At 40.8% G+C, this 24556-nt stretch overlaps 1 protein-coding gene across 4 annotated transcripts in view; it reads right to left on the bottom strand.

Moving 5' to 3' along the window:
• NME7 (NME/NM23 family member 7) overlaps positions 1-24556 on the bottom strand; it is a 95533-nt gene that overhangs the window by 62709 nt on the left and 8268 nt on the right. For all 4 annotated transcript variants that reach the window (XM_075436439.1, XM_075436457.1, XM_075436458.1 and 1 more), the window contains exons 2-4: positions 10788-10895; positions 7164-7330; positions 1827-1937 (exon numbers count right to left, since the gene is read on the bottom strand). In XM_075436439.1, coding sequence (XP_075292554.1) covers positions 1827-1937; positions 7164-7330; positions 10788-10895 — 386 coding nt within the window. The remainder of the gene's footprint in view (positions 1-1826; positions 1938-7163; positions 7331-10787; positions 10896-24556) is intronic.

Consider the following 24556-nt stretch of genomic DNA (forward strand, 5'->3'; position numbering starts at 1 on the left):
AACTCCCCTTCTGAAACTAATTCACAAAATAATTTTGGAAAGAAAAGATGAAAAAGGTAAGCAAACAGATTCAGTATTATCTTTACTGAATGCAAAGAAATATTTGAGGGATATCTTTCTGAAACAAATGGAGCTCTACTACTTGGTAAAGAATTCCTACTGCATTATATATATAACCACAGTTGTGCTGTATAATTTAGTCCTTTTTCATTTCATCTCTCTCATTATTTCTCTGCTTATAAAGAATGGAAAACAGTGTTCATCTGGCAATAATAGACTGAACTGATATACAATTAAATGAAGGCACTAGAGAACTGACCTATCAAAGCAGGTGCCTGCCCTCACTTTGGTATCTTGGCTGTAATTTTTACAGTAGGCGTGAATCTACTTAACAGTGATTGCCAGACAAATGTCAGTAATAATCCCTTTAAAGAAAGCAGTAGATGGTGATGATGGTTTGAACAACCATGCCTGCAGAGATCTAAGGGTAGAAGACTTTGTCAAAGGCACAGTTCTATCATTTTAAAATGGCACAGTCCCAAGAAACAGAGCATATAGTATTCAGAGAAACAAAAAATACTCAAGACATTATTTCAAATATATCCAGTATCACAGCCCAATTTTGTGCTTATTAATAACTATTTTCAAATATACAAGACAAGCAGTAATTTTTATATAGCAACAGGCAATAAAAGTTCAAGTATCAAAGCTTCTTCCCTTCAGTGTGAGTCAACTCTAAAGCACATGACTTGGCTCAACAGTTCTTCAAGTCCTCAGACAGACACTGAAATAAAGAACCACCCAACACAACACTTCAGGATCAAATCTCTCAGACTGAAGGAGAGCAAGCCAAAAAAAGCTGGCTTGAAAGACACTGCAAACTGTAAATCAGCATTAGAAACCTGATTGAACTCATGAACTGGAGTTGTTTGAGGGAGGATCTGGGACCAGGATCATCAAACATTGCAGCAGGAGAATGCAGAGACGAGGAGGAAGTCACACAGTAGTTTTATCAGTATCTCAGAAAGCTGAAAAGGTTTTGAGGTAGGGGAAAACTGTTTTTGACCTCACATAGAAACCATAAGAACACATGAAAATGGTATTATCTAAGACAGATAGCTTTTCTTTTCAAAGACACGTTGTATATGAACAGATCTGGCAAAGCAGCAACATAGAAATAGTACAGTAACTTTGGGGAAGACTTCTAGGGTAAATTAATTATGCTTTCTTTCCTCTGCAGCATGCCTTTTTTTAAATCTTGCGGCTCAACGAGATAAGTGGAGAACAGTGAAGGCTGAGGGGGATTAGGAAGATGCATGGGTAAAATCTGTCCAACCCTGCAACAACATCAAAAGATCACTTGCTTTGCCTGGGACTTCCAGTCATTAAAAAACAAACAAATTTGGGTTCTGAGAGCACAACTTAAGACAACGGATTTACTGAGAGGAAACAAACCAACTACTTTAAAGACAACGCTGTTATAACCAGCCATATGGTTTGTATCAAGAAGCCATGAGGTGAGGAAGTACAGACATGCCAGTTGCAAACACTGCTGAATTGCTAAAGCTATGGTAATCACCTTGAATTCATACAGAGACATTACATGTTTAATCACCCATACTCATTTGCACAGAACTTTTTACTACTTAGCTTAATCCTCCACATGCTTTCAGAAAACTACATGATTATGAAACTGATGAGTCTTCCCTCTATTACTCACTGGAATGGATTTGATGTGTGGAACAACACGGCATAACTTCAGAGAATGTTCTTAACTGCAGAAATAATATTTAGATACAATAGAGATAACCTTAAAAATTCCTTACCTTGAAAGCACCATCATTTTGGCCTTAGTTATTGTAAATCCTGCATTAATAATTATATCAATTAATTCTCCAATCTTGGGCATTGCATCAGGTTTAATCAAAGCCAGCGTTCTGGAAAAAAAAAAAAAAAAGATATAGCCAACACTACTTTCTTTGGAGCATTTGGTGTGCATGTTGAGTTTATATTCAGACAAAATAAACATCACATCAAAGACAGAAATTCTGCCACAGTCAAACATCCTAATCCCAGTGTCTCATCAATTTCCACGCCGTTCTTGAATGCCTGTGCAAGACACTATTCTGATAAGAATGAGTTTAGCACATTACAATTTCCTCAGCTTTCTAACCCAAGTAAGCCCACAGTGCTCCACCAGGAGTTTTTATTTACTAGCTTCTCCCTTCACTTTCAGAGCAAACAATTTGACCACTTCTTCCTTAGGTAGTGTATATCTCTATAGGTCCTCACTCACAGTTCTGTGTTAGAACACAACTGATTTGTTAATGGCTCCCTACCCTTGCTCAGGTCCCTTTTTTCCTAATATTAATCATTATATACATAAAAATAAAGCTGTTACAATTCCCTATTTAAAAATACTACTTAAATATGTGCCTCTTCCAGAAAACTCAAAGTAAAATGATTGTTTTATCACTCCTTTTAAGATATTTGGAGGCCTCAGTGAGAGAAAGGTCCTATCGTGTTTGGTACAGTACAAACACTTCATGGTATACAATTTGCATGCCAACTAGCTGACATGTTAACAGACACAATAAAAGGTTGGCGGAGCAGGTATTACATCTCTCATACTGACTGACAGCTATATTGTAAGGGAGACCGACCCAAAAATCTCTACACTTTCCCCCACACTTTCTTTCCAAGTACATCCTGTCTTTTCGATAATTATCTTTTTATACTGTACAACCCGAAGGCCAGGATTGTTTTATTAGTGCACTTTGCGTAGCACCAAGTACACCATCAGCACTAAACATATTATTAATCAAAAATAGCAAGCACAAAAAGAAGGTCTGTAAAATGGCATTTTCTATTTGCATTCATCTTGTGGTGAGTCAGCTTCAAATGTGCTCAGCTTACAAATCAACAGATTTATTCAACCCTCCATCTCAGAAACTCCACGTCTCTGACAATCCTAAAGAGCTCTTTCCATCTTTTACACTGTTTCAAATACTGAAGGCTACCCAAGACAGAATTTTTTATTGCAGCACTTCCCTAAATGAAAGGCAAATCATTGCAAATTTCTCTTTTTATATACCAGCATAGCATGGAAAGCAGCCTTTAGGTATATATATTCTAGCCAGGGCAAATATACTGAGGTTACAGGAGATGGATGAACTTCCACTACATTCACTTTGAACCTTAAGTGACCCCAGATTGGCAGATGCTTTGGGAACAGACAATCTATTTCACAACAAATCTAAAGGAAGTGAGGTGTTAGGACCAGGAAATGTAAAGAGGAAGATTTGAATGTATATGACATTTCATCTGAAAGTAAGAGGCAGGCATAGGTCACCTTCAGAGCTCAGAAACACAGAGATTTCCTCAAGCACGAGGAAGCTTATACACATGGACCAGCTTAGGCCCAGATTCATTCGGATATATGACATGAAAAGATTGATGGACTAAGGGTGTAGCCAGAAACCGCATGAGAGCAGTCAACAAAGCCTATGCTTCGGTCCACCGCAGTGCAAACTGAAGTCGGTTTAGCCCTCTCTCCAGATCAGGAAAGGCTGACCGCTGGCCAACATTCAGCACAGTTGGCCAGCACAGCCCATGCAGCCTACAGCCCGTAGCCTGTTCCCCTCTTTCCCAAGGATTTCACAGCTCCACCTCATTTTGTGATATTATTTATCATAGGAGAGGGTGTGCCACGTGCCCTGAGGCACATGAGGGGGAGCAGCTGCATGCGTGACCGATGACACATACCCACCCGGTCACACAATGCATGGCCTGCATCCTGGCACAAGAGGTTCTCAGCTCTATTGTTTGCCATGAACAGCAAGGATCAAACCACTGGAACGAGATCTCCCGTGCCATTCGCATTTCCTTGAGGAATACTTATTTGAATTTATGTTATTACACAGGCTGTTTGAGGCAGATTGCTCATGCTAGAAAGAAATCGTCCCTTACTTTTTCTAATTTCAAGCTTTCTAGTAAAACCACAATTCCTACCAATATGTAATGAAATATTACATTATGAAGCAATTTACTTAGAAGACGTTAATACAAACTGCAACAAGCAACTCTTATAACATCATTTCTCTAACACTGATATTTAAACTTTAACATTTCAGCATGAGCTTCTCAGAGGTATACAGGATAAGAAAAGTATAATTCAGGATGCCGAAGACTGTTTCTGAGATTGGATTTTAGTTCATGTGCCCTATTTTTAGTTTTAATTAGGAGTATGTTTCTTGTGGTTTGACATGATGCCGTCTGCAAAGTACATTTTCAAACAGTTTTATGTCTAGGAACAAAGGAGAAAGAATGAAAACTAAGCTCATTTACTTACATATTCAGAGGGACTATGACAGTACTGCACTGAGTACTGAAACAACAGAAGATGGGAACTGATCAAAGGAATGGTGCACAAAGCAAGCTGTGGCTATGCTTTTGAGATCTACTTGTTTCTAATAATAGGACTGTTGCATGTACAGTAGCTTATGTCTTGTAGGGAAAGAAACACTGATGATGTCAATGACTGGAAGCATAAGAATAACATATCCCAGTCAAAAAAGAGTTCAAATATTTCCGGTTGAGACATAAGCTTTCTAAAACCATTGTCAAAACCAGTGATATTAACTGACTCTAAGTACAGTCTACTTAGACAGGACACATTAGTCAGGCAAATGTTTACCTCAGGTTACAATCATCCAGGATCACAAGTGAATGACTACAGAAAGAGAAAAATCTGTCCCATGCCAATGAATCCTTATGTGGTACACTGTAAGTAAGCACATGCTTACTTACCTGTTTTAGTGACTGTTTGTGATGGTTTCCTTACGATACATTGTGAGGGGAGCCAGGAAGAAGAACACTCAAATGTGGCTGTATTTAAAAATTGACCCAAGACTTAAGAAAAGCAGGTGTAGAAATCGAAACTCCATAGAACCATCTTAATAATTTTAGCCTAATTCTAGAAAGGGCCTGTGCAAATCTAGCCTCTTTTTACACATCTGTTTTGTACCTCATATATCTAGAGTCGCATTCACTTGCTTTACTGACAAAACAAAGGTCCCTAATTCAAAACATTCAAGATTTTTTGTACACATTCCTCAGTCTCTCTCTAAGGCCTTTATTGACCCTGTCTGCATACATATTCAGTGACCAAAGAACGTATTTCTAAAGTCAAACTAAACTGCTGATAGTCCTGCACAGCACAAAGGCAAGAAAAAGATGGGGAAACATTCTGCCTCATACAACATCCTTAAAATGATTAATAGAATTCCAACTACAAATTATTTGGGGGATTATCACATATTGCAGAAATCTTACTAGATCTATTTAACTAACAAATGCTGTAAAACCTGCTAGAAACAGGCCAAAAAGACAAATACCTCATACCAACTGTTTTGCCCAAGGACTCTTTTAATACGACCCTGCTTAACCAGTGAAAGCTTCTGTGAAGAAACTGGATTTTGAGGATCCCTTGCCTGTTTAAGACACCTTTCACTACGTTCCTTTGGGCTATTCTGAATATATAACACCACTTGCATATCTATGTTATCTTTCAGCTGACATTCCTAAAATGTTTTCCAAACAGCTGACATGTCATAAATTCCCTTCCTTCCTATTGCAGAGCAGTACAAAAATTCACCCCCTCCCAGCACCATTTCATTGACACAACTGTACCACTGCTGTATAGATGGGAACTTCCCTTACAAGAAGAAAAAAATGTCATTTTATCACAAGCTGCCTTTTCGTGGTATAACTGCATCAGCACCACAGCTTATGCTAGCTTAGGCAGAACAGAAAACATACAACTATAAAAAGTTACATTGATATTAAAATCATAAACAAGGCAGATGTAATCTACCCAAGGCTCAAATGAGGAACAGAGAGAGTAGCCACATGTACAGAAGCTGTCCTCTGGTGTTCTCCACCTCCTTTGCTACTCTTCCACCATTCCCAACACCAGCTTGGAGAAAGAATACCAAGAGAATTCCTTCTGGAAAGATATTATGGCACTCATTTGCAAGGCAATGTTTTTGTGAGATTAAGAGAGAGATACACGTTAAAACTTGCAGTTCTTCCTGTATGTCTGGTTATGTACAGGTCTCCAAAGAGAGTTCAAAGTAAGCCCAGTTAGTGGCAAGAAGCAAGAAGGTAGGCGAATAGGGCTCACTGGAACATCATACCTAAGAAAATATTCTGTGCTCTTTCCAAAAAAAGCTGGAGAAAATTATCAAAATTTATTAATTTGTAAATTGAGAGATTACTCACACTGCAGCCAAACTAGATTTAAATTCCCTGTAAATTAATCTTATTGTCATTTTATTAAGTCTCTCCTGATATTTTTGTTCTTAGCTGGGCTCTTAAAGTCTTTTCCAAAGCAAGTCTTTTAAGTAAAAAGAGATGCTGAGTCTTATCTTCATCCATTATAAATGAAATTTGTCTTAACAAACAAGCTTACAGGTTTTATTGACATTCTCACTATTCCTGTCCTCATGCACACTGAGTTTAGGAGATGCTGAAAAAATTCCCAGGGAAAAAAAAAAAACATTCTCAGGAAAAAAAAAAAAATTCCATACTGGGAAAAACAATGGAGAATGGCAAACGGCCTCTCTCATTCCTGTTCCTACTGTTTTCAGCTACTAGTACTAACACAGGGTAGATCTGATTGGTAAGGCACTAGGCTTCTGCACAGATCCCAGAGAGATGCTAATTTCTCAAGAGCCAGACCATTCGAGTCCAGCATGCATCAGGGTTACCATATAAATTCTACCCCAAGAGAATCCACAAATCACAAGAATCCTCCTACTGCTGCCTGCCCCAGGGGAGTAACTAAGCTGAACAGGACCCTGTATTTTCCTCCACCCCCTCTTCTCTCCCAAGAGACCTAGAGGAGGCAGCAGTTGACATCACGGAGAAGCTGGCTTTTAAGATTTATCAGGTAGCAGTGACAATCATGGGGTTGCCCATAAGCAGGGGCCACTTTGCTTCTCTCCAGCTATCAGTATGCCAGATCTCTTCAAACTGCAGGCAAACTGGTAGCCATCTCTTCCTCTCCCCATAGTACCAAAAACGCATCTCCTTTCCAGCAGAGAACAACTACTTTGAAACCCCAACCACAAAGGAGGATTTCAAAAAACGTGCTTTCTTACCTCTCTTTGCGGCTCCCCAGCTTGCGGGCAGTATATTGATCCCCATAGTCCACCAAGGATAGATGACGGGAAAAAACAGTAATTTTGTTACCCACAAATAAATCCTCCAGATGTAAACTCTCATACTTGGTGCGCTTCAGAAAGGTGCGACGGTTCTTCACATCATACTGCAGAGGAAAGAAGATTAAAATCTACCATAGCAAGAGATTTAAGACACGGGTAAATTCAACATAATTTTTATTCTACCTTCAGAAATTTCCATAGTACTGTGGGATTGAATCTGATCACTAAATTGGTTTAATTCCTAACCCTTTGAACTTGCAGGTGTACCAGGAAAGCTTAGAAGACTAAATCACGACTACAAATTTGTTCCATTTAAATAGTTGCAGGCTGACAGCTATCTTTGCATTTTTTATTTTATCATCTGCTTGTGCTAATTCTAGCTGTGATAAATGGTTCAGGTGCCTAGTGGATACCTCTGCCCACTCTCACCGAGAGTTCCCCTTAGCAGACCTATGCTGTTTCACAGACCAATGGTTCGCACCAGGAACGATCAAGGTAGATACACACTGTGGCAGGTCTCCTCTTCAGGGCATCGTGCCAGTGATACCATGCTTTATTTGACTGCGTAAGACTCAGAATTAGGGATGGATGGATGACTGCAACACTAGGTTGAGAAGTTCTCATTGCCTAGAGCTGCCAGCTCAAAAGCCTGTCAAGACAATTCAGCTATGTATGATCATTCCAAGCAAGAGGCAAGATGTTAATGTGTAGTTTTCTGGATGGGCTGGCAGAGCACAAACAGCAACCCAATGAACGTTTTCTTCACTGCATGTAGATATTAGAGATGCCTTTGGTTCTCTGGGGAAGTGTAATCCCATGAAAGGAGAAGTTTTGTCTTCCTCAGGGCAAACTTCCCCTTCTCTGTCTTGAATTACGTGTACTGTCTTCCATTGCAATGATATATATATACAAGAACAGCATTAAAAGAAATAACATTGTTCCCACAAATTTTGGAGGGAAAAAAAAGATTAAGAGCAAAATTACATACTCCATCTTCTGAAATGTACAAAAACATTTCTCTCCTATTAGAAGGCTAGAATAATGGCAAGTTTTTCCAGAATAGCCAAAATGTTGCAGATCAGAGAATATGAATTATTTTGATACTTTCTTCTGCTGAGGTGGGATTATAAAGAAGAATCCTTCCCTGCTGAAATGACTTTAGGCCCTTATATATGTGCTCCTACTCAGTGTCCTCTATTCAAGTAAGGTAGGGAATGAAATGACAACATGCTGAAAAAAATATTACTCGAATTCAGCTACTTGTTTTATCCTGCACTTTGCCAGGAAGCCTACTAACTGACCTGACCACACTCCAATTCTTCAATATCTTGACTAAAAATTTGAACATTTCCTTTATTATTTTACTCACAGTTACTAGAAAGGCCCCCCAAGCTGTTCCTCTCTTCTCAAACACAAGACAAGGGGGGGGGGGGAAATCTACCTGTGTTAAATTATTTCTTCTTTACAGTGAATTTTGGACCTATTTAAAAGACCTTTTTACAAAGCGAATGATAAGCCACAGCAGAAGAAATGTAAGACTTTGAACTGCTCCCCTCTTGCCCATATATGTGTAGATAAAATTATCAAGAACAAAATAGTTCTCTGCTAAGAATCTGTCCTTTTTAAAGACTACTCTCTTTTCAGGAAATCACCTGTAGAAAGAGAAGTTGTTCAGGCTTTAAGAATTCCCCATGAGAGTTATTAACTATGGAAAAATCAGAGAATGAGGCATGTCTTTGTCAAGAGATCCAGTTTGATCACAAGAGCTGCTTGCTGTCCTCGGACAAAAACCTATGCTGTCTTCTTCCAGTTGCATTCCCACTGCCATTTTTCTTCACAAAAGCAACCAAGACATGAAGGACTGAGAAAGAAAAGGAAAGCTGGGGACTTCACATAACACAAGAATTCAACAGCTCTGCTCCACCCTCAGCTAAGGTGTGTGATAAAGGAGAGCAATTGCCAGGGAGGTGAGAAGGGGGATGAAACACCTCTCATAAGCAGGGAGAAACTGGCTCATATCTATTACTTCCCTTCTCTTCAGATACGTTAGAGGTAAGAGTGGGCAGCTGTCATCTCCCTAGGAAGACACTAAAAGATGCAGAAGAATTTGCCAGTAATCAAGAAAGTATCACCAAATTCTGCAGAAATTAAAAAAAAAATCCAGAAGGTAATTCTAAATTTAATCTCTGTCCACAAACTCACTCCCCAAACTGATTTTTCTGTATTCTTTTCGTAGAGGTGTTACATGCATTTTTAGTTTTTTTTTAACTCCTGTCTTGATCACACACAGTCCATATACATTCATGACTGTGGACACACAATACTTAACATCTTAACATCAGAGCACACTAGCAAAATGCAGAAGTCTACCAAGCCATCAATATTTGATACTGAACGCATTAAGCAGCTCAAGAACACCTTGAAATCTCTTGGTTTTGACACGTCTGGGTGAAATGAACAATTTTGCCAGCCTACACATTGATGTGTAGGAAGATTATTAAGGCTCCTGACTGATTAGCTAAACTGTCTCTGGGAAATAAAAAATAAAAATCCTCACATTTTGAAAACTGTGCACACAGACATCATACTAAGAACTAACTTAAAAAGGACAACATCATGACAGAGTTTGTTTAAAGACACTATCAGTAAAAAGTGAAAAGTGCATCTCCTCACACAGGTCGGTACCATGGTTTCACTGAGCAGCAGTTTGGGTAAAAAAAAAGGCAGATTCCACTAGCTTTCTTATTTCTGCATTTGATATTTATAGCAGGAAAACTAAAATTTGACAATGAAATTACTAAGTGTGAATATCCAAATCTAGGCTATTCTCAGACCCTCAGGTCTCCATTAAAAATTGGAAAAGACTAGTCCAAACCATTCACTCATTCCTAAAAGGGAGCACAAAGCATGGTTTGGTTTGTTAGGATTATCTTTACAGTACATATTACATTTTATATATATGTCTGCTACCGCAAACTGCTTGTTTTAACCTGCTATCAATAAACAATGGAGATTAGCTGTATGAACCACAAGTCAGTAAGGCCAGTGCAAGCACCACTGATGGAAAAATTTAGATCCACTGTCTGAAACATCCTTCCTTTTCTTAAAACCAAATTAAAAGCATTCTATCATTTCCTCTACTTTGATAAGACTCTTTTACATTCTGCTCTTCAGAGAGTTCTGGAATTCGAGCTGAAGATTATTCCCCTGTTTGGAATCAGCTTCAGTTTATGTTTCTCAAGCAGTAGGTCAGTGCTGCTGAGTTTCAATTCTGAAACCCAAGCACAGATTGAATGAAAAGAGATTTGTGAAAATTAATCTCTCCACACCATAGCAAGCTTTAAGAAAAAAAAAATATCATAACCATGGAAGCTCTTCCACATGCCTCACTGTGAACTTGTATTTTTGTTTTTCTTTTAGTTTTAGAAACAGAGCAAGATACATCTTAAAAGACATATTCCTTACCTGGAAAAATATTAGGCATAGGCAGTGGCTTGCCATTTTACAAACTATTTAATTGGATATTACACTTACAACAATAGGTTGGGGGTTTTTTCTTACCATTTCCACTGATCCATCTTTTGGATAATACAGAAGTTCATAACGCCGAAAAAGTGAAGCGTTTGGGTCATACCATTCAGCAGTGAAAGCAAATCTGTCATCTTGACTCTGGAAAAAAAAAGGGGGAGAAAAGGGCTATTACAGAAAGCATACATGTTTTATACGTAAAAACACACAAATAAAAAACTTTCCTTGCAGTTCTTATCAGAAAAGTGAAAAAAAAACCCCACAGGTAAATGCACTTGCATACTCTGGCATATCATCATCTGCTTACATCTGGTGACATCTTTTCACTTGTTAGATATTATCTTTTAAGTATGATCAAAACAGCATGGCAGTTTTCCAGGCAATCTCAAAACTTACTCCAATTTCATCAGTCACATTGTAGTTTGTTAGAGTTCCTTACTTTGTGAAAGTATTTGATTTACTTTTATTTGTTAAAAAGAACATGTTTGTTCACTACTAAATTATAGAATCTTAACACATTTTCTACACATCCTACAAGAAAACACTTTCCTCTTCCTGAGCAGTCATTTCTGAACTCCTGTTAATAATGAGATAAACATTCAAGTTAAGGACAAAATTAGTTTGATTCACTACTTAGCTTCCTGAAATTTACATAAGCACAAATAGCCCGATCTCATTCACAACCCCATTTCTGCCCCTAAGGAGCATGACAAGAAAGCTAGACTGCAATAATTCCAAAACTGTAGCCCCACGCGTAGTTTCTCTCCACCCCTCACCCTTCAGAGGATAACCCCCTGCAGGAAAGCCAGCACACAGGCTCTGCAGTGCATGTGGACGCGCAGTTCTAGCACCACTCCGTGGTTTGTGTTTGGTAGCTACGGATACTGCACTATCAGTTATTTGACAGCTGTTAGATGGAGCACTAAATACTGATTTTCCACACCTCCTCTAAATCTGACTGCTACTCCTGAGGGTCAGCACAGTCTTCTCACAGGCTTCCACTCTTTACAAGTATCTGTACTGTTCTTATAGATCTTAAACATTTAGGTACCACTGGGAGTTTAAGTTGAAGCCATGTAGGCCTTTTTAGTCCTTCAGATTTTAGAAACCAGCAGTATTTCCGTTGTTTCAAAGACTGCTCAATAAGTAACAGGACAGAAAGAGTCCCAGAAAGAGTGAGCTTCCATGACGATTCTGGAACACCAGCAGGAAAAGAATCATAATCGTTTCCCCAGTGAGTGCAAGCCCACAGACATACAGACATTAAAAAAAAAAAAAAACCAAACCAGAACCAACTAAACAAAAAAAAAACCAAACAACAGCAGCCATGTTGCTTTTGTTGTCAGTGCATTTTTTATTGCAGCACATTCAGCTTAAAACTGACTTAGTCCTCACTGCTTTTGCAGGCTGAAGTCCTAACACAAGCTGCAGCAGGAAAGAATGAGATAATGAAGAACAATTTCAGCATTTTACAACATGACAAATACTTGTACCTGTTCAGTCAAACGTATCATGGCAGGTACCCCACCCTCCTGTCAGCCCTTAGGGTACCCCACACTCCAAAATGAAGATACGACTAAATCACAGAAAGACTCGTGCGGTGGGGCAGCACCACGCTCTGTGAAGGATGCAAGGCTTTCATTTCTAACTGTAGACATCTGTATAGCGCTGAAAGCTTTATTTACATGAGCTGCTTTAACTTCTGTGTTATTTCTACACTACACACTGCAGCCTTTGACAATACTTAAACTCATGTTTTAGGTGCAGCATCCAGCACAAAACCTCCCTAGGGACTTTGCCTGGTTTCTGGCCCTTACTTCAGCTAGACATGCGTGTGTGTCTTCATTGCTACTGCCATCATTCTGGAGATACACACGTCAGAACAAACTCTTTCTTATGTCAAAACTCACACCATAATTCTACTGTATAGGCATGTCCTTGGCAGTTGGCAGTAGTAAAGGTTGCCAGACAATAATAAATGACTGCTTTCAATCTTGTTCTTAAATACACTTATGCTGCTGGAATACAAGACAAAACATTTGATCGATTAATGTGACCATCGTCTTGTCAAGAACAGATGTTATACAGACGCAGTTCGCTACCAAAGGGGTTGTCTAAAAAGAAAAACAGTCCTGTTTCTAGAGTACTACTTCCAGAAGCTGACCAGTGATGTATGAAATAAAAAAAGACGCACCATCCTTAGTCAATGCCTCCTCCTAACATGAAGACATATATATTCGCATTACTTCATGATTCTTAATTCATACTATAGCATCACTTTCAAATGTATTTTCTATGTAGCAGTTTCCAGAGAAGCTACTAATTTCTATTTAAGCATAACTTCCAAAATTTCCAAAAGCTTACTTGTCTCAGGGAAGTAATGTATCTATGTGAACAAGCAAAGAAAACACCATTAGATTTTTCACTTAGTCACCAGTATCAGTCATCGGCACCTTCATGCTTACAGTGAGAAACTACATTATGTGTCTTGTCTGCTGCGGAATTGGTCTGCTTTGTTTCTTTTAACACAACCTTAGTTTTAAGATCTGTTTGAAATTCATTTTATAAGATCTTACTTGATGCCCGAGCTATTCATATTTGTTATTCAGCACCTCTGCTGGCCGCTGCTTCTTATCCAGCTGAATGGCAGAAATGACCATTCCATATTATCTTCTGTTAGCATTGTAAGCAAAGGCAAGGTAATAAATGCTACTTAGACTTGAAATTTCAACACTGCAGAGCTAACCCCCAAATGCCCAGTAATGCAATCAGTAAGCAGGAAAATTTGAATTGATTACTATTTTGTATCTGGAAAACATGGAGAGCTAACAGTTTTCTAAAATGACCAAAACAAAGTTCGTAAAGCTTCTCCTGGGCCACAACTAGAATTTCCTCTGCTCTATGGACATCAAATTATCACAATGTTTCTCAATGCAGAGAACAGTATCAGAAGAAAACTTAGGAGCTTATGGGAAACACTGTAAAAATAATTGGAAGTGGATTATGTTTGTGAACAGGTAGACTGTTTCAGAGGCACACACTGCAAAGTGAAGAAATTCAATATTAAAAGCAAACTGAAGACCCTGCCAAACAAGTACAATGTAAAACACGGTAGGACTGCAATTTTACTATTGCAGATTCATGCAAATACTCTTAAAAGAGATAACAGACAATCCTGAATATAACCCTGACATGGAGTGATGTGAACATATTCTGTTGAGTCCTTGTCAGGCATCACTGTAAAACTGCCACTCCAAGTCATCAAAAACATCAACCAGTTTAAAGTCAAAAGTTCTAAAAAGTGAGTACATATTAAGCTCATAACACGTTTTTAAATGAGAACTGAGACTTTCATTTACTTGTTTAATGCAGGAGTAGGATTTTGAAGGCAAAAACCTGTCCACTTCCCATCACATATTGTAAGGACTGCAATAAAATTTTAAGTCTTCACAGCCCTGAAAATGTCTTCCTTGAATATCTACTTTCAATCAATTTTCTGCTCAATCAATAGAACTGATAGGGCAAGCAACTTTCTTACATACGCTTTCACTAGCGTGCCCTAGACTGCAACGTGGGAAGGAGTCTCAGCGACGAGAAGGGACCATGGGAGACACGCTAACTTTCATTCTTGGCTTCTGTTCATCCTCCTAAGAAACAAAACTCAGAGGGAAAACAACTGTGCAGAGCCGAGTGATTAGAGACCAGCGATGACCTGTCAGGTGGTATCATGTTCAACGCACCACACCGCTCTGGACCAGCACTGAGTCCTGCAAGAGGAAGATTTTACAGCCCTTGACCAGAACGCCCTGGCACCTCAGTCCCCCAGGAAACAGCTGAAACACGTTAGTCACTAGTGAAGTCACATCACTGTGAACAGCTCGAGTAATAACAAATCAAGTGAATCTATAAATACATTATAACTGGGGAAATTCATGCTTTAAAGCATTAGTTTCCATTCATTTCTGTACTGAACCCCATTACAATCACACATAGCCTCTGCTCTCTCATGACTACACAACTCACCAAGAAATACCTAACATGGGAGAAATAATTTTTCATAACTTTTCACATTAGTGGAATAATTACCAGCATTAAAAAACCCAGCAATGACTGTGCACTTTATATTTACACACTGACAGTTTTAGTATACCTGTTTTTAGCTCAATTTTTACAGCCCCTTTTCATGGTAAAATCTAGGGCCACTGAAATCAGTGATGTCAAGAGTTCACCTACTGTGAATATGGACAGAATAATCTTTTGCTTTCTTCCCCCTCTTATAAGCTGCATGAGAAAACATTTGGATGCACGTGTAGGTTTTGCTAGCTTATGCTTTTTTGTTTATATTAGTATGTCTGAATATGCAGTAGGATGGCTCTGTGCACAGGAGAAACATTTACTGATGTACAGGTGAATTAAAAAAATTAGATTTTGTACTTAGTTCTGAAATGGGACTAAGATCTAGAAGCTAAATCCAAGCATTTATGAAAGAACTGCGCTTACAAAAAACTCTGCTGCAGAGGGAAACTGTTTGTCTGGAACACAGCCGCCAAGAAAGCTCATACCCACAGAGCAGAACGCTTAGCGAGCTGGAGAGGAAATAGTCTCTTGCCCTGTAAACCCCTTTAGGCTTCCAAAGGGCTTCTGCTCTGCAGTAAAACAAAAGCACATCTTCCAAAGATACTCACGAGAAGCACCAGCTGTAGAAGAGTAGCTCAGGGACTACGGAACTTGCATGGGAAGGTACAGAAACAATTATACCCCTCTGGTCTGAACCATGCAGAACATACACGTGGATTTGGTTTCCCCAGCTTCAAGATGCCCCCTGACTGCCACGTTATTTTACTGTTTTGGGGTGAGTCCTTCTGTCCTCTTTGTCTAGTTCTGACTGAAAATTCCATCCCAGAGTTTCCCCTACAATGGAGAACACATGGAATCAGGAGCTACAGAATTTTTTTTCTGCTGGTCATACGCACTCTCAGACTTGTCACAGTCTAAGGGAAGGGCAGGTTAGATGATTCCCCTCGCTAGTATACAGGCAACATACTTTTACTAAGATCCTGCTTTTTGCATTACTTTCTTTTTTCCATTATATAGACAATTCTGTCCCACCAGTCAGCTTGAAGCTGTTATTTTTCTGCCAGTTCTTCACTTCATGATTTTTAGCTGTAATCTCTGTGATCTGTAATTGACTGGAAACAACTACTTGAGCTTAAACTAGTTATCAGCCTGCAATGTTTCATAACCCCTCTAGCTTACTACTCAAGAAAACTTCACACCAAACAGCATCAAAATATTTCTCAAAATTAGAAAAGCCCTGAGTTGTCTAGAAAGGGCATCTTTACATGCTATTAGCAATAGCGATAAGTAGCGCATATATATAATAATTAGCAAAGGTCTCTTATGAAGCTTATACACGCTCTCACGAACTTCCAACACGCACGACATACCCGACACAGGCTCACAGCCTGTTGCCCACGTGTTTACAAGTTGAGAAGTCATGAAGAGCACTGCTACGTTTTAAGTGGGCAGCTTCGTGTCTGCTGCTCCTTCGATTTTCTCAGTGACTCAGTGGCTCTGAAACCAGACCAGAGAGAAAAAGAATCAAAGGACCTGACTCAGCTCCCAATGAAGCAATAAAAAGACTGCACGAGCCTCAGTAAAAGCTGAATCTGAGTCAAAAGGATCCATCTTGATATCTGTCTTCTGTATTTCGTAACACTCTGTGCTGTCACAGGGAAAACCTGAAGTCCAGCACTGATCTTAAGAGTCAAGCTGTTTCTATGAAAATTACTGGGAACAGGATGGACCAGCAGACAGGAACTATTCTCACATTGAACAGGTATTTCTCCTAACACACAAAAAAACTTTCTGGAAAGATTGCCCTGAAACTTCCTAAAATTCTGGCAATAAGAGAAACATTTCTTTCACAATGTGGCCCTCCCAAACTGGGATGGGGGCACTCTCAAAAATACTTTGGAAGAGCAAGAATATTTTTATAAAAAATCAGATGGTATCAAAAGACAAGGATACAAATTATTTTAAAACTTTTCAGGTGAAGATATCATGAGGCTGACTAACTCCAACATCAGGTAGTCTGGTTACGCATCAACACACAATTATCTCATGCTTTTAGAAAAACAGAGAAAAAAAAATCACAAACGTATGCAAATTTGCCAACCACTCTCACTGGCAAAATATAGAATTTATTGAAGTGGACAGTCAATAGGTATCTTTCTCCTTGTCTTTCCTCTTTGTAGGTTCTACAACAAAACAGCTATTGCCGTACATGTTGGTGCATTCCTTAGACAGACGTTGGCCTCATGCTCTTCAGAGAGCGGGCTGAAGTGGGAGAGCTGACCAGCTGCCTTCATCAAGAACATTATTGTCAGAATTGGGTTAAAGAGCTATTGTTGTAGGTGTATGATCAACCTCTAACAGCAGGTATCCAAGTGCTGTTATCAATTATCTGAAACAGTTCCTCAAAGCTCATAAATCACTGATCTCTCGTCTTCCAGCCGAATCACTACTTCAGATTTAACTCTGCTTCCTAGCCCTGAAGAGGACTTCAGCACAAATGAAAAGAAAGTCACTGATAAACTCCTAGTCTGAGGAGCAAGAGTCACGACTCACAGTCTTCTACTCCCCCAGCAGTCCACAGCTACGAGCATTGTCCCAGTATCACCTGCTTTCTTAATAGCCCCAGAAACACTTTGATTGCTTTAAGTGGTTCAGTTATTAGCTTTCATGTTCTCCCATTCCAACATCCAACTAGCTTTGCTTTATTTTCAGCTGAATGCTTTTAGGTGCATCTGTCTAGGGAACTGCAGGCCCAGCAGTATGCGTGGCTTTCCAAGGAGCACTGAGTGCACCTGAATTCAGAGCAACAGACAAAAAAATCTAACTTCAATTAGCTTTAAAGATGGTCTCAACCAGTGCATTAGGAGTGCTTATCTTTCATGTAAGCACATCTTAAATGTGACAGTCCCCTACAGATAAATCTATAATGCTGAAAAAGGAAAATTAAAAAAAAATTGAAACAATTGGAATCTCTACAAAAATGTTACATAAAAAGTCAAGACATGAAATGAGACGTGTCAAGCTCTTTGTGGACTTCTGTGCAATCTCAGACAAATCAACTTAACCTTTTGTGCATCCTTTTCTCCATCTGAAACAAAATCTTTATTCTGGGAAGGCTTGTCACTCTGAGCACTAGTAAACAAAATGGATACTTCTACTATAAAAGCTGTGAAGCAATTCTAGCTTATACAAAACAGACAGCCTTATTTCCTCTTACACAATCCAAGGCTGGACCGCTACAGTGAAATGCATCTCAGAGAGCAAAGGAATGGTTAGCAAAGCGGATGGCGTCACTTCATCACAGTGCAAAGCACTTGCTTTTCCATCAAGCGTGTCATCTGTCTTGGTAGCTTCCAGGCACTGTCTGCCCTTCAGTCTGACTGAGCAAGGAGGACAGTATGTTCAACTACAATAGGCTACAATCTTAAGCAAATAAACTTCCAAACCACTATTCTCTGGCTTTCTTTAGGACTCCTTGTCACTACTGAATGACAAGTACTTCTGCAAGCAGGAGAAATAATGAGGCCTGTTTCTCTGTACTCATGTTTCTCCTCCTTGACTGTTTGACCACAGCCTCTCTTCAGATCAGGCACTTCATATAGGCTTATACCCACTTGGATTCTCTGATGTCTAACTAGGGTTGAGCTCACACTGAAGTCTTTCTTTAAAGATGCCTTAGAGGGTTTGAAGGGGCAAGGGGATATTGCCCAGCTCACTAGGGATGAGCTCAGGCTTGGCGTGCCAAGGCCAGGGGTGAGATTGACACCCCAGCTCAAGTGTGTCTACACCAATGCACGTAGCATGGACAATAAACAGGAGGAGCTGGAAGCCATTATACAGCAGGATGGCTATGACTTGGTCGCCATCACAGAAACGTGGTGGGACAACTCGCATGACTGGCATGCTGTCATGGATGGCTACAGACTCTTTAGGAAAGACAGGCCAACAAGGAGAGGTGGGGGAAGTTGCTCTATATGTGAAGGAGCAACTGGAATGCGTTGAGCATGGCCTGGGGGCAAATGAGGAACAAGTTGAGAGCTTGTGGTTTAGAATTAAGGGACAGGCTCACACAGGTGACATTACAGTGGGTGTGTACTACAGGCCACCTGACCAGGAGGAGGAGGTTTATGAGGCCTTCTACAGGCAGCTGCAAGCAGCCTCACAGTCACAGGCCCTGGTTCTCATGGGGGACTTCAACCACCCTGACATCAGCTGGGAAGACCACACAGCTAGGCAGGCGCAATCCAGGAGGTTCCTACAGAGCATCGATGATAACTTTCTGATGCAAGTGGTGGAGGAACGAACAAGGAAAGGTGCGCTGCTGGACCTTGTGTTAACAAACAAGGAGGGACTGGTGGAGGATGTGAAGGTCGGAGGCAGTCTCGGCTGCAGTGACCATGAAATGGTCGAGTTCAGGATCCTGTGTGGAGGAAGCAGGGCGATAAGTAGGATCAAAACCTTGGACCTCAGGAGGGCTGACTTTGGCCTCTTCAAGGAGCTACTGGGAGGAATCCCATGGGACAGGGCTCTCGAAGGCAGGGGGATCCATGAGTGCTGGTCGCTCTTTAAACGACACTTCCTCCATGCTCAGGAGCGGTGCATCCCCCTGAGAAAGAAATCAAGCAAAGGAGGCAGGAGACCTGCATGGTTAAACAAGGAGCTTCTAGCGGAGATTAGGTGGAAGAGAAAGGTCCATGGAATGTGGAAAGAGGGGCAGGCCACTTGGGAAGAGTACAGGAATGTGGTCAGAGCGTGCAGGGATGCGACGAGGAAGGCCAAGGCCCACCTGGAATTGAAGCTGGCAAGGGATGTCAAAAACAACAAGAAGGGCTTCTTCAACTACATCAGCAGCAAAAGGAAGACTAGGGACAATGTGGGGCCGCTGCTGAATGAGGCGGGTGTCCTGGTGACGGAGGATGCAGAGAAGGCAGAGCTACTGAATGCCTTCTTTGCTTCAGTCTTCAGTGCTAAGACTGGCCTTCAGGAATCCCAGGCCCCGGAGGTAAGAGAAGAAACCTACAGAGAGGATGACTTTCCCTTGGTCGAGGAGGACTGTGTGAGGGATCGCTTAAGCGATCTGGACGTCCACAAATCCATGGGCCCCGATGGAATGCACCCACGAGTGCTGAGAGAGCTGGCGGATGTCATTGTTGAGCCACTCTCCATCATCTTTGAGAGGTCCTGGAGGACAGGAGAGGTGCCCGAGGACTGGAGAAAGGCCAATGTCACTCCAATCTTCAAAAAGGGCAAGAAGGAGGACCCAGGGAACTACAGGCCGGTCAGCCTCACCTCCATCCCGGGAAAGGTGATGGAGCAGCTTATCCTGGAGGCCATCATCAAGCAAGTGGAAGAAAAGAAGGTTATCAGGAGTAGTCAGCATGGATTCACCAAGGGGAAATCATGCCTGACCAATCTAATAGCTTTCTACGATGACATGACTGGCTGGGTAGATGAAGGGAGAGCTGTGGATGTTGTCTACCTAGACTTCAGCAAGGCTTTCGACATAGTCTCCCATGATATCCTCCTAGGGAAGCTCAGGAAGTGTGGGCTGGATGAGTGGTCGGTGAAGTGGATTGAGAACTGGCTGAATGGCAGAACTCAGAGGGTTGTCATCAGCGGCGCTGAGTCTAGTTGGAGGCTGGTGACTAGTGGTGTCCCTCAGGGGTCAGTACTGGGCCCAGTCTTGTTTAACTTCTTCATCAACGACCTGGATGAAGAGTTAGAATGTACCCTCAGCAAGTTTGCTGCTGACACCAAACAGGGAGGTGTGGTAGACACACCGGAAGGCTGTGCTGCCATTCAGCGTGACCTGGACAGGCTGGAAAGTTGGGCAGAGAGGAACCTGATGAGGTTCAACAAAGGCAAATGCAGGGTCCTGCACCTGGGGAGGAACAACCCCATGCATCAGTAGAGGCTTGGGGTGGACCTGCTGGAGAGCAGCTCTGCGGAGAGGGACCTGGGCGTCCTGGTGGATGACAGGTTAACCATGAGCCAGCAGTGTGCCCTGGCTGCCAAGAAGGCCAATGGGATCCTGGGGTGCATCAAGAAGAGTGTGGCCAGCAGGACGAGGGAGGTTCTCCTTCCCCTCTACACTGCCCTGGTGAGGCCTCATCTGGAGTACTCTGTCCATTTCTGGGCTCCCCACTTCAAGAAAGATGAAGAGCTACTGGAGAGAGTCCAGCGGAGGGCTACGAGGATGGTGAGGGGACTGGAGCATCTCTCCTACGAGGAGAGGTTGAGGGAACTGGGCTTGTTCAGCCTGAAGAACAGAAGGCTATGAGGGGACCTAATAAATGCTTATAAATATCTGAAGGGTGGGTGTCAGGAAGATGGGGCCAGACTCTTTTCAGTGGTGCCCAGTGACAGGACAAGGGGCAATGCGCACAAACTGAGGCACAGGAAGTTCCGTCTGAACATGAGGAAGAACTTCTTCCCTCTGAGGGTGACAGAGCACTGGAACAGGCTGCCCAGGGAGGTTGTGGAGTCTCCCTCTCTGGAGATATTCAAGCCCCACCCGGACATGGTCCTGTGCAGCCTGCTGTAGGTCACCCTGCTTTGGCAGGGGGGTTGGACTAGATGACTCCCAGAGGTCCCTTCCAACCCCTAAAATTCTGTGATACTGTGATTCTGTGCGTTTCTTCCCCCTCCCCATTCTTGTGAAACCTGGAGAAACACCATTATCCCTCTGTCCAGTCTGACTGAAATCTGCCAGTAAATTTCAAACTTCCCGGGTGGAAAATGTAGTGGTCAGATACACACCAACAGACTGTGATCACACAGACTTTGGTTTTCTGAGGCAAACAGGTTGCAAGCAAATGTATCAAAAATTCTATTTGCACACTACAAGTAATTTTCCAACATCAATAATTCTTCAAAAGAAAAATCTCAATTTGTGAAAGAAAAGGGAAAGGGAAAAAAGTGCACAAGTAGCTAAGCCATTAAATGTTAGTGACAATTTTGCAAGACAGAAACAAGAGACTTCAGACATACTGGTGGTATTTAACAAATAACATTCTGAGTGGCAGTAAGTGCTCTCATTTTCAGCATTGTAATGCACCTTAAATCCCGAAATGAATCCTCAGCAGTGAATGCTTATTAAGTTGTGTTATTCAACCCATCTCCTACCTTCACTGTACCTATAATACAGGATATTTTCCAGGCAAAACTTAAATCCACAACACTGTGTAGATAGAGCACTCAATTAGCTCTGTCTCTTAAAACTCATTTTCCTCCTCCTCTTCTATTCATGTTTCTGACACATGAACTGGTATACTTTTTAGAACTCCAATTTTGCAGCCCCCTCGCTGCTGTTGGACCTCCCACCACCTTCTCAACAGGTTTTTCTTTAGTCAAAAAGTAAAATCAAAATATCACTTTTCAAATGGAGAAACATCTGGCAACTTCAATTTCTATGACAATGTCTTGACTAAAGATTATGCAGAAGCTCGGTGGTGAATTTTGTAAGCATATCTCTTTTTATCCTCTCCCTGCAGAAAGCAAATCCTGCCTAGTGAAAATTTCACACAAATTCTAGACAACTATTTCAAACTAATTAAGTATTGGTTAAATTATTAAAATTCTTAATAATTTTTCAAAATCCATTGAGTCAAAGACTTGACTGTATTTACATTTACCTTCCTGCAAACAGGTGCTACGTCCTTTAGAGCCACAGTTATCTGACTCCAAATATTACCGGAACCTAGGCTTCTCAGACACCTTTTGGACTATATGTATTTACATGGCTATTGCCGCCTGGACCATCTGTTGCCAAGTACCATGGGAATAATTCTGTCTCTGTAGCAGTAACCAAGTCAATCTTCCTCCTTGACTGGGATATTGGTTCAGTAAATCAACCCCATACACTCAGGGGTTGTGATGAACACAGCTCTAGAAGGCTGAAGGCCCCAAATTTTCTTCACAGGTTTAGGAATCTGCAATCCTACCTCACATCAGCAAAATTATCTTGCTGTTCTGTCAATTTACTAAGCAAGAAATCTTCTTTTATTATTAGATTATGTAAATTTTGTAAGCTTCCTATGAAGCGTGTAGGCATGATTAGTGTGACCTATTCTTTTTTCTCCCAGTCTTTCATATAAGAGAATCAAGAATTAAAATCCTGAACCATTAACTCCAATTCTTTGCAATTACACGTTATAGTTAAGTACTTAGTTACAGGATTCATGTTATTTTTTCTAATTATTGAACACAATTTCTCCAAAACCCACGAAGGATGCCATACTGCTGTTCTCTGCTCTGTGAAGACAGGTTTAGCCTCAGAATACCAGTTAAACCTTGTCTTTAGAGGAGGTGTCCCCATTTAATGCATGCTTATAAAGCTGCAGATCATAAGTTATATTATTGTACTCTCAATTACATGATCACAGCTAATTCCTGTAAGAGTAGTGAGTAGTGCTCAGCACGTGCTTATCTGCCCCCACTAAGTCGAGTCTGACAGTGACTTCAGCGAAAGCAGAGCTGTTCCCTGACTCAGAACAGCATTTGTAATACAAGTCATCTCACATAACTACATTTGAGCATAAAGTTTATGTGCTTTGCACCTAATCAGTCAGTAGTGGCAGAACTAACACTACCATGGTAAGTTGTTGAATGCTGGGCTTTGAGCTATATGTGCCTGCATGTGATCTCAGAAAGGGAAACAGGGCTACACATACACTGAGCTACCTGTGCACATCCCGTTAGATGAGCCAACCTATACTGTACTTGCAGCAAAAACATTTCTGGAAGGTTCATAACTTGGCCCAACAATAAAGTTGATGGCAATACTCAAAAGTAGTGTTCTTTTATACAGACTGTTCCTCCGGCAAAATTTCAGCTTTCCATTTCCAACCTTTACAGAACTAAAGCTCTTCATAGGAACACTGAATGTATCTTTTTTTTTTTTTTAATCAGGATTCCAAAATGTTTTCAATTTCTTCCCACCCTCCCTTCTTATTCCAGTCTTCCATTAAATTTTCGACCTCCAGTAGAATCTGTCTGGAAAGTTTCAAGCAGAATGGTTAGAATTTCAGAAAGTTATGAGCAGCTGGAAGTAGAGGTTTGAAAGGAAACATCTACAAATCCTGAACCAAAGCTGTCAACAGCACTTCAAAGTCATATAATGCCTACACCATCTTCAGATTATATCAGCTCATAATAATATTCTGAAAAGCATTTTTAACAAGAACTTGGTTGCCTTGGAATCACAGCTAAGGGAGAGAGGGTCCTTCAGCCAGCCGATACCACAAACATTAGCATCCAGGAGTTTGTATGAATGCTCTAAAGACCACATATGCTGCATCTACCTTGAACACCCAGAGCTTATAGCAGTCGAGTAACAATTTATGATTCTATGAAGTACACAAACAACTCTGCTGACACGTTTCTTATTCACTACTGTGAGCACTTAAAGCAAGCATTTTGTCTGCACTACTGTTTAACCAAACGCTGATGTTAACATTCCATTTTTTTCTCACATTGTGTCAAATATTAATTCTAAGGTAGTTGGACTAAATCCAGATTTCAGCTAGTACAGATGTTGTGGTCATATATCCTTTACTCTGAAGTCAGACTAATGACAAGTTACATGTGAACAGTTCTCATGATAAAAGCTGTTCAGCAACTTCCCATTAGTAAAGTTGTCAAAAAATAAAAACTTCTGTGGGGCAGAGGAAGCAAAGTAAGCATAATCATGTTCTTAAGCTCTGCCAGTCCTAACAGGCTTTTTA

The sequence above is a fragment of the Opisthocomus hoazin genome, chromosome 1 (genome assembly GCF_030867145.1).
Source record: "Opisthocomus hoazin isolate bOpiHoa1 chromosome 1, bOpiHoa1.hap1, whole genome shotgun sequence".
Taxonomy (NCBI): Eukaryota; Metazoa; Chordata; class Aves; order Opisthocomiformes; family Opisthocomidae; genus Opisthocomus; species Opisthocomus hoazin.